The sequence below is a fragment of the Oncorhynchus nerka genome, linkage group LG3 (assembly GCF_034236695.1).
Source record: "Oncorhynchus nerka isolate Pitt River linkage group LG3, Oner_Uvic_2.0, whole genome shotgun sequence".
Classification (NCBI taxonomy): Eukaryota; Metazoa; Chordata; class Actinopteri; order Salmoniformes; family Salmonidae; genus Oncorhynchus; species Oncorhynchus nerka.
In genome coordinates, this window is record NC_088398.1 from 31567182 (window position 1) to 31578935 (window position 11754).

General features: G+C 43.0%; 1 protein-coding gene across 2 annotated transcripts in view; it reads left to right on the plus strand.

Moving 5' to 3' along the window:
• ptprub (protein tyrosine phosphatase receptor type Ub) overlaps positions 1–11754 on the plus strand; it is a 375002-nt gene that overhangs the window by 183975 nt on the left and 179273 nt on the right. For both annotated transcript variants that reach the window (XM_065011362.1, XM_065011367.1), the window contains exon 5: positions 4257–4372. In XM_065011362.1, coding sequence (XP_064867434.1) covers positions 4257–4372 — 116 coding nt within the window. The remainder of the gene's footprint in view (positions 1–4256; positions 4373–11754) is intronic.

Here is an 11754-nt window from a genome sequence, read left to right on the forward strand (position 1 = left end):
TTTACATACACCTTAGCCAAATACATTTAAACTCAGTTTTCCACAATTCTTGACATTTAATCAGAGTAAAAATTCCCTGTCTTATGTCAGTTAGGATCACCCCTTTATTTTAAGAATGTGAAATGTTAGAATAATAGTAGAGAGAATTATTTATTTCAGCTTTTATTTCTTTCATCACATTCCCAGTGGGTCAGAAGTTTACATACACTCAATTAGTATTTGGTAGCATTGCCTTTAAATTGTTGAACTTCGGTCAAATGTTTATTGTAGCCTTCCACAAGCTTTCCACAATAAGTTGGGTGAATTTTGGCCTATTCGTCCTGACAGAGCTGGTGTAACTGAGTCAGGTTTGTAGGCCTCCTTGCTCGCACACGCTTTTTCAGTTTTGCCCACAAATTTTCAATAGGTTTGAGATCAGTGCTTTGTGATGACCACTCCAATACCTTGACTGTTGTCCTTAAGCCATTTTTCAACAACTTTGGAAGTGTGCTTGGGGGTCAATGTTCATTTGGAAGACCCATTTGCGACCAAGCTTTAACTTCCTGACTGATGTATTGAGATGCTTCTTCAATATATTTTACTTCCTCATGATGCCATCTATTTTCTAAAGTGCACCAGTCCCTCCTGCAGAAAAAAAAGCCCCACAAGATGATGCTGCCACCCCTGTCCTTCACTGTTGGGATGGTGTTATTCGGCTTGCAAGCCTCCCCCTTTTTTCTCCAAACATAACAATGGTCATTATGGCCAAACAGTTCTATTTTTGTTTCATCAGACCAGAAGACATTTCTCCATAAAGTACGATCTTTGTCCCCATGTGCAGTTGCAAACCGTAGTCTGGCTTTTTTATGGCGGTTTTGGAGCAGTTTCTTCTTCCTTGCTGAGCGGCCTTTCAGGTTATGTTGATATAGGACTCATTTTACTGTGGATATAGATACTTTGTATCTGTTTCCTCCAGCATCTTCACAAGGTCCTTTGCTGTTGTTCTGGGATTGATTTGCACTTCTAGGAGACAGAACGCGTCTCCTTCCTGAGCGGTATGACAGCTGCGTTGTCCCATGGTGTTTATACTTGCGTACTATTGTTTGTACAGATGAACGTGGTACCTTCAGGTGTTTGGAAATTGCTCCCAAGGATGAACCAGACTTGTGGAGGTCTGCAATTGTTTTTCTGAGGTCTTGGCTGATTTCTTTTGATTTTCCCATGATGTCAAGCAAATAGGCACTGAGTTTAGGTAGGCCTTGAAATACATCCAAAGGTACACCTCGTATTGACTCAAATGATGTCGATTAGCCTATCAGAAGCTTCTAAAGCCATGACATCATTTTCAGGAATTGTCCAAGTTGTTTAAAAGCACAGTCAACTTAGTGTAAACTTCTGACCCACTGGAATTGTGATACAGTTAATTATAAGTGAAATAATCTGTCTGTAAACAATTGTTGGAAAATGACTTCTGTTATGCACAAAGTAGATGTCTTAACCGACTTTCCAAAACTATAGTTTGTAGACAAAAAATGTGTGGAGTGGTTGAAAAACGAGTTTGAATGACTCCAACCTAAGTGTATGTTCACTTCCAACTTCAATTGTAGATATAAGTGAATTGTGCTTGAGGTGAGGTTATACTCTGGGCTTTTCTTTTCCTTGTCATGAGGGTTTCGGTACAGTGTAATTGGAGGATAATTTTTTTGCATGGATTTTTGTATACTGAACTAAATTTTAAAACGCAACACAGTTACAGTTCATAGAAGGAAATAAGTCAATTGAATAAGTTCATTAGGCCCTGATCTATGAATTTCATATGACTGCGGCAGGGGCGCAGCCATGGGTGGGCCTGGGAGGTTAAATGCTCACGCACTTGGGAGCCAGGTTCACCCACTGGGGAGATAAGCCAAGCCAATCTGAATTAGTTTCCCCCCCCATACTCCTCAGACGATCCTGCAGGTGAAGAAGCCGGATGTGGAGGTTCTGGGCTGGCGAGGTTACACTTGGTCTGCGGTTGTGAGGCTGGTTGATTGTAATTCTCTAAAACGATGTTGGAGGCGGCTTATGGTAGAGAAATGAACATTCAATTCTCTAGCACCAGCTCTGTTGGACATTCCTGCAGTCAGCATGCCAATTGCACGCTCCCTCAACTTGTGGCACTGCACATTTTAGAGTGCCTTTTATTGTCCACAGCACAAGGTTCACCTGTGTAATGATCATGCTGTTTAATCAGCTTCTTGATATGTCACACCTGTCAGGTGGATGGATTATCTTGGCAAGGGAGAAATGCTCACTAACAGGGATGTAAACAAACAAACATTTTTGAGAAAAGCTTTTTGTGCATATGGAAAATTTCTGGGAACTTTTATTTTAGCTCATGAAAAATATTACTAACACTTTACATGTTGCGTTTATATTTTTGTTCAGTATAGTTTCTACTGTATCGTTTTATAGACACCACGTGCCATGGAGACCGGAAGGGATTTCAATCAGAGATGCTGACTGTGTCCCTGCCTAGCCACCCAGTGGTGCCCCGCGTTTCCCATGGAGAGCAGATGGTATCTTCTACACCCCCCACCCTCAGTGCTACCATTAAATAATTTAGACTCTCTATGGTGGCACACGGCCAGCCTGCACCATTTGTCATAAGGAAAGGAGACAAAAGCGGAGGGGAAAAAAAGAAGAAAAGCCACCAAGCTCCTTCCTTCTTGCAAATTCTGGTTGAAACTGCTAAGCACGCTTGACATTTCTGTTGTAGTCTCCATAGTCCTAGTCTTTGACTTAGAAACCAGTGTTGCAGTCAAATTAAATATTTATCATGGTAAAGAGTCCCCGGGATGTGATCTCATGTGACACATTTATACTACCAAGTTTTTTAGTCAACAGAAGGCCCAGTTTTTTTTATCACATTCGTTTTTGTTTGTTTATGCTGGCTCATAGCTACGATTAATTATGAATTAACCTTAGACGGGGGACTCGCCCATGGGAAACATGACCACCTGTGGACTACAAACGCAAGAGGCATCCCCGCCTCTCCTCCCTGCCTATTTACACAAAGTAGATCAACAAATTCTCTCTCTCTCTCCCAGAAAGCAACAATGTAATGAAACACTGAACATGGATGAGCAGGAATTGAAACATTCGCCTCCCTCTTTTTGATTTCACTACTACTCCACCACTAAAGTAACGTATCCTGTCTAGGTTGGGTTGTCCTGTCCTTGTTTTGTGAGAACCTGTGCTGGAGGCTCTAACCCAGTGGTTAGGCTCTGCGGGAAGTCTGTCTCATAGAGCTGTGGAGGAGCAGGAGAGCTCCAGTGTTAATCACAGTGTAGCTGGGTGGGATTGCTGCTGAGGAACCCACACTCACTGCGGAGCTCGATGCATCAAGCTGGGTTCTTATTAGAAGAGTGCTGCTCTTTCATCAGCAACAATGTTCTTGAGCCTGATTTCGGGAATTGTCTGGGGATCTGGTTAAAGGATGTTCACTTAACTTCCGTTGATGCCTGTGTTATGACCTATCGCCACAGTGAAAGGTTGTCGAGAATAGTAGCCGCCAGCAATTCATTTCTAAGTTGTGTATTGGATGACTTCTCTTTGTGGGTTTATTGTAGGACAATAAAGGGAGAGAACAAGCAATATGTCAGTGAGTCCTTCTCCAACCAGCTGTGAGGTCCTTAATGGGAGACAATTAGTCTCTGATTTTTATCTAATTTAACATGAAAGTTTGAATTACTTTGTCGTATAATGTGAAAAGCTGCCGACGGTGACATTTTCATACTTTCACACACTGGCAATGAAGCTGGAACAAAGTCCGAATGGAAATCATTTACTGCAGCTCTTTAGAAATCATGAAATGTAGTATTTAATTTTTTATTTAAACTATGCAAGTCAGTTCAGAACATGTTTTTATTTTACAATGACAGCCAACCCCGGCCAAACGCTCCCCTAACCCGGACGACGCTGGGGATATTTTGCCCCACCCTATGGGACTCCTGATCACCGCCAGTTGTGATACAGTCCGGGATAGAACCAGGGTCTGTAGTGATGCCTCTAGCACTGAGATGCAGTGCCTTAGCCTGCTGCGCCACTCGGGAGCCCTAGTATAGCTGCATAACCCTGAAATTGAAGGAAAGGGGTGTTTTGCCACACATAACTTCGTAAAATGTATTTTAAATAAAAGCATTTATTTTGTTGGTCTGGCTGGCCAACATTGGGATTGGCTGTCTGTCACGGCACAGCAGTCATTTGATTTCTGCTCTCTCACTCTGTTCTAACAGATAAGGCGCCCCACTTCTCCCGGCTGGGAGATGAGGAAGTCAACGCTGGGCAGAATGCCACCTTCCAGTGTGTGGCATCGGGCCGGGCATCGGAAGCTGAGAAGTTCCTACTGGAGGTCAGTGGGGATTTAGGGGCACACCCATAGTATTTATTTTCTTTCAAATACTTTTGAGAGTTTGATTGAGTCTGTCTGGAGTGGCAGGTGGGTTTGCACTTTTGGGTTCATTTTCAGCTATTGAATTGGTTCCATTGAGCCAGACAAACTCAATCAAGCGCAGCTGAAGTATTTCAAAGAAACCAAATACTATTTGAATGCAGGTCTCTTTGGGAATACCAGCACTTTTGAGTTCTACTTTAAGTGTATTTGTAGTCATGCCATTAAAGAGGGAAACTTGAAACGATGGGTCAGTGTCTTTGAATTATAAACATGCTTGTGTTTGTATTCAAATTCAGCAGAGCATTGGGGGGAGTTTTAATGCTACGCACCAGCCTTGAAGACTCTCCAGCCCAGCACCTTTCAAAATCCAGTTTGCTCATGATTTCACAGTGCTCTACTTTCTTCACAGCCTTCTTCCTTTATTCAAATAGAGGGCTCTGTTTTTAATATCCCCTTTTCCCACTTGTATGCTTTATTCATGCAAATTCCATCCCTCTGAAGGTCAGGAAGGCCGCTGCAGTGCATGTCTGAGTGAATAACATTCATTGGTTTTAAAAACATTACGTATGAAGGCCTGATGGAAGGTTTCAAAGAGCATTGTGATAGTCTTTTGTTTCCAGGCTCTGTCTCTCACAGCAATTACCAGGCAGCCACACATCCATGACTCTTACCACCACCACCACAGTATGTGTTAATTACACCATGCAAGCCTTGAGGCGCAAGGCACAACATCGTCTTCAACTTTGAGACCTCAAAGTAGCGGAGGCGTCCCTGTCCTTCCTTCAACGTTACAAAACCTTTAACATCCGAGTGAGAATGATATCAAACAAACCATTATGTCACATCACAAGGACAAGGACAGATGCCTCCAGTAGGGAGCTGTCATAACGGCACTAACATTCGCAATAACAAAAGTCCTCAAGGCTCTTCGATGCCTGCCTTCCCCAAACAGCATGAGGAGATGGGTGTCACGGCTGCCATTTTAGATGAGGTTGCTTCCCCTCCCCGTTGTTTTGTTGTTTTAATTTGATTGTTGCATCTGCTCTGTGTACCAGCTGCGACCCAGTCTCACCATGCCAACTCCTGCCAGACTAAACAGATAATTTGGTAGTTTTCTCAGTAATTCGCTCCAGCCTGATAGTTTACATAATCCGTCTCAGGCTTATTTGATTTGATTAACCTGATTTTCCTAATATCCTTTTGTGGAGGGAGAAAAATCTAAATAGATAAAAGAAGTAAGCCAAAGGCAGTAGACACTGAAGTCTATGATTGAGGGTTTGGTTTGTTTTTGGTATGACCACCAGACCAGACTGGTTGCCACTGCTTGACCCTAATCAGAGTTTGGGTGTTTGGGTGTTTACTTGTGACAGTTGGGGCTTGTGTGGTCTGTGGCTTTCAAGAGTTTACAAACATACAGACAAGTCCACTGTGGCTTTGGACAGCACAAAGACTTACACACATCCAGTCATCCAAGCAAACAGAGAAGGGGCCTAGCTCATCCCACTTGCTTCCCAGAGGACCCCGGGCCAATGTCTTCTCTGAGACTGATTCTGTTTACTCACCAGTTGTTTTTCAATGAAAAAGAAAGAGAGAGAAGAATGTGTTGATAGGCAAGCCTGCTATTTCACACACTGAAAAATACCTTGGCCTACACGTTAGACTAATGTTAGGCTCAAGGTGGCCTGTTGTTGAGACTATAGGCTTGAAGGATGCTTGTGGTGATAATGGAATGGAACAATGAGAAATGCCTTGAAGGGTTTAGTGGGATACCTCCTTTCATTCAACAATATCTCTACTGCAGCTTTCTTTGTGGTTTTTGTTATTTTTTCTCCTGCGCTCTCTCTCTCTACCTTTGTCACGCCCACTCCTTCTCCGTGGTATATTCTGGCTTTGAAGAGCACTGGTGTCAGAGTCATTTTCTCTGTTTCGTTTCCTTTTGCTCTGTACCAAAACATGAAAGCCTACCCCATGCTATTCATCTGCCAGACGACACATTAGAGTGACTACATGGTGAAACATTAAGCCCACCAGGCATGCACTTTTAGCTACTCATGTGGATTTAAATGTATTGGCTCCGTAGTGTTTTGCAGGACTGTGTGAGTGCTGGGTGGTGCTAACACCCTATATTGCTATAGTATGGACACAAAAGAGGACTGACTACCGGCACCTGCGCCGAAATAACTAATGGCCCTCATAACCAACATTGCTCTCATAATCATTATTATCTTGACACGATTTCATTTGATTGTATTAAAGGATACCTGAATGTACATGTTTACCACAGAGGGATGTCCCCTGCCATTCAAATTTTAATTTTATGCTGCTGGACAATCATCCTTTTTTAATCACTCAACTCAAATGGCCTGGATAGCAATAATTGAAACATATTTAGTTATTATGTTGTTAGCTGAGTGTCATGGCTCCACCAAGGGAACAATAATCTTACTATGCAGACTGCCTCAAATATGGGACTTCATTTAGCTGGTTTAAGAAGATGGAGCATACACAAATATTGTGGATGTTGTTTCAAAGCCTAACACGACGAAGTGGACAGTGTTTTTAAGGTGATGATTAATTCAAAACAACCATATGAATATTAAAACTTATTGTGCAGCATTCCACAGGAATGTTGACGCCAATCACGTTGATGCCAATGTTCCTGTCACGACTCCCACCGAAGGTGGTTCCTCTTCCTGTTCGGGCATCGCTCGGCGGTTGTCGTCACCGGTCTACTAGCTGCCACCGATCCCCTTTTCCTTTTCTGTTAGTTTTGTCATATTGGTTGCACCTGTTTCTCGTTTGGGTTTTGTTAGGGCTATTTAATCTGGTTATGCCCGCCTGCTGTTGTGCGGGCTTGTTCCTCTGTTTGTTTCGTGGTTGTGCATTTTCCTTGATTTTTTCCGGACTGTGTGGTCCTGTGTTTGGGCCGGTCTTTTGTATGCGCGTGGATTTTGGCGTGACAGTTTTGTACCGGAATAAATATTAAGATTATCCTAAAACCTCTGCTCTCTGTGCCTGACTCCGCACCCAGTACTCCTAGAAGACGTGATAGTTTCCCACCGTTGTGTCAAGTTGGCTGGATGTCCTTTGGGTGGTGGACTATTCTTGATACACACAGGAAAATGTTGAGCTTGAAAGCCCAGCAGCATTGCCGTTCTTGACACAAACCGGTGCGGCTGGCACCTACTACCATTCTCTGTTCAAAGGCACTTAAATATTTTGTCTTGCCCGTTCATTCACCCTCTGAATAGCACACATGCACATCCATGTCTCAAGGCTTAAAAATCTTTCTTTAACCTGTCTCCTCCTTCATCTATACTGATTGAATTGGATTTAACAGGTGACATCTATAAGGGATCATAGCTTTCACCTGGATTCACCTGGTCAGTATATGTCATGGAACGATCAATGTTTTATACACTTAGTGTATGAGCCCAATGCCCCCCCCAAAAAATGATTGTGCCATTATACGAAACATAGCCTAAAAGCCAACTGCATATTACGCACGGCAGAAAAACATAATTGGTCTAGCCTATAAAATTGGTCTATAATAATTGTCTTTCAGTGTGGACTGTATTATTATGCGTTCTAGATGGACTGGTTACCTTATGCTACGCTCCAAACGAAAATATAATATAGGCCTAGGTGATGCTGTTGGTTCATTGATTGTGCAGGGGGGCTTACAAAGTTAACCTACAATTATAGTGAATTTATATTGGATTTTGAATAGCCTAGTATTGTCACGCCCTGGACATAGAGGCTTTTATTCTCTATTTTGGTTAGGTCAGGGTGTGACTAGGGTGGGCATTCTAGTTTCTTTATTTCTGTTTTCTATTTCTTTGTTTTTGTTAAATAAAAATCATGAACACTTACCACGCTGCGCTTTGGTCCATGCCTTTGGACGAGAGACGTGACAAGTATTAGGTGATTTTTTAAAATATATTTGATCATTAATAGGCTGATCCATTACCTTTAGCTACAGAATATCTCACCACTGTGCATTTCCATCTCCTCTCTCTCCTTTCTAGAAAGCGCAAAGAGAGGGGCTGTCAAGAATGTAATAAAATATGTTTTGTTGTGAAAACAGTGTGTTGGAGAGTTTCGGTGGAATATCACCTGTTGCGCAGCAAGGCTGCTTGCTCCTCAAACGGTGCGGGGAGTGAAATAAGTGTTATTATACTGAACAAAAATATAATCTCAACATGCAACAATTTCAAAGATTTTACTGAGCTACAGTTCATATAAGGACATCTGTCAATTGAAATAAATTCATTAGGCCCTAATCTACGGATTTCACATGACTGGGAATACAGATATGCATCTGTTGGTCACATATACATAAAAAAAAGGTAGGGGTGTGGATCAGAAAACCAGTCAGTATCTGGTGTGACCACCATTTGCCTCATGCAGCGCAACACATCTCCTTATAGAGTTGCATAGAGTTTATCAGGCTGTTGATTGTGAACTGTGGAATGTTGTCCCGCTCCTCTTCAATGGCTGTGCGAAGTTGCTGGATATTGGTGGGAACTAGAACACGCTGTTGTACACGTCGATCCAGAGCATACCCATACATGCTCAATGGGTGACATGGAAGAGGCCATGGAAGAACTGGGACATTTTCAGTTTCCAGGAATTGCGTACAGATCCTTGCGACATGGGGCTGTGTATTATCATGCTGAAACATGAGGTGATGGCGGCGGATGAATGGCACGACAATGGGCCTAAGGATCTCATCACGGTATCTCTGTGTATTCAAATTGCCATAGATAAGATACAATTGTGTTCGTTGTCCATGGCTTATGTTTGTTGTCCATAGCTTAACCCAAACGCCACCATGGGGCACTCTGTTCACAATGTTAACATCAGCAAACTTGGGTATGCTCTACATTTGCTCTACATTTGAAACCATGAAAAGCACACTTTTCCTGCATGCCAGTTGCCATCAAGGGTGAGCATTTGCGACGCCGAACTGCAGTCAGGTCAAGATCCCGAGGACAATGAGCACCCAGATGAGCTTCCCTGAGACGGTTTCTGACAATTTGTGCAGAAATTCTTTGGTTGTGCAAACCCCAAGATTCATCAACTGACCAGGTGGCTGGTCTCCGACGATCCCACAGGTGAAGAAGCCGGATGTGGATGTCCTGGGATGCCATGGTTACACATGGTCTGCGGTTGTGAGGCTAGTTGGACGTACTGCCAAATTCTAAAACGACAATGGAGGTGGCTTATGGTAGGAAAATGAACGTTCAATTCTCTGGCAACAGCTCTGGTGAACATTCCTGCAGACAGCATGCGAATTCCTCAAAACTTGAGACATCTCTGGCATTGTGTTGTGTGACAAAACTGCACATCTTAGAGTGCCTTATTGTCCCCAACCCAAGGTTCACCTGTGTAATGATCGTGCTGTTTAATCAGCTTCTTGATATGCCATACCTGTCAGGTGGATGGATTATCTTGGCAAAGGAGAAGTGCACACTAACAGGGATGTGAACACATTTGTGCAAAACATTTGAGAAAATAAGCTTTTTGTGTATTAGGAACATTTCAGGGATTTTTTTATTTCAGCTCATGAAACATGGGACCAACACTTTACATGTTGCGTTTATAGTTTTGTTCAGTGTATAAACCCAGACATTTCTATATTCAATCCCGTTTGAAAGTTTTGATGGTTGCCCTTAAAAAGAGGAGGATCCCAGATGCTATTTATTCCTCAGCTGCTCATATTAAGCACGTGCTCTACTATGAAACCAGAGTAGTAACTTACCTGGCATGATTGAAAAACGAACTGTGGCAACACGCCTCCATTCTCTATTTGAGTGCATACGGATGACATGTATTTTTACTCCTGGCCCTGTTCCCGCCCATTTGAAAATGAGCCATTTTCAATAGAAACAAATTTTAGTCGATGTGAGTAAGACCACAAGCCGATGTGAGTAAGACCATTAAAACAGGTCAACATTCACAAGGCCGCTGGGCCAGACGGATTAGCAGGATGTGTACTCCAAGCATGCGCTGACCAACTGGCTAAGTGTTAGAATAGTCTGATGGGTGATCACTTGATGAGAGGACAGCGTGCACACGTTTGAGCAGCCTGAGGCAAGGAACAGATCACAATAGCCTACCACAAGCCGATGTGAGTAAGACCATTAAAACAGGTCAACATTCACAAGGCCGCTGGGCCAGACGGATTAGCAGGATGTGTACTCCGAGCATGCGCTGACCAACTGGCTAAGTGTTAGAATAGTCTGATGGGTGATCACTTGATGAGAGGACAGCGTGCACACGTTTGAGCAGCCCGAGGCTGCTAGGATAATCTTAATATTTATTCCGGTACAAAACGGTCACGCCAAAATCCACGCGCATACAAAAGACCGGCCCAAACACAGGACCACACAGTCCGGAAAAAATCAAGGAAAATGCACAACCACGAAACAAACAGAGGAACAAGCCCGCACAACAGCAGGCGGGCATAACCAGATTAAATAGCCCTAACAAAACCCAAACGAGAAACAGGTGCAACCAATATGACAAAACTAACAGAAAAGGAAAAGGGGATCGGTGGCAGCTAGTAGACCGGTGACGACAACCGCCGAGCGATGCCCGAACAGGAAGAGGAACCACCTTCGGTGGGAGTCGTGACAGGAACATTGGCATCAACGTGATTGGCGTCAACATTCCTGTGGAATGCTGCACAATAAGTTTTAATATTCATATGGTTGTTTTGAATTAATCATCACCTTAAAAACACTGTCCACTTCGTCGTGTTAGGCTTTGAAACAACATCCACAATATTTGTGTATGCTCCATCTTCTTAAACCAGCTAAATGAAGTCCCATATTTGAGGCAGTCTGCATAGTAAGATTATTGTTCCCTTGGTGGAGCCATGACACTCAGCTAACAACATAATAACTAAATATGTTTCAATTATTGCTATCCAGGCCATTTGAGTTGAGTGATTAAAAAGGATGATTGTCCAGCAGCATAAAATTAAAATTTGAATGGCAGGGGACATCCTCTGTGGTAAACATGTACATTCAGGTATCCTTTAATACAATCAAATGAAATCGTGTCAAGATAATAATGATTATGAGAGCAATGTTGGTTATGAGGGCCATTAGTTATTTCGGCGCAGGTGCCGGTAGTCAGTCCTCTTTTGTGTCCATACTATAGCAATATAGGGTGTTAGCACCACCCAGCACTCACACAGTCTGCAACACTACGGAGCCAATACATTTAAATCCACATGAGTAGCTAAAAGTGCATGCCTGGTGGGCTTAATGTTTCACCATGTAGTCACTCTAATGTGTCGTCTGGCAGATGAATAGCTGGGGTAGGCTTTC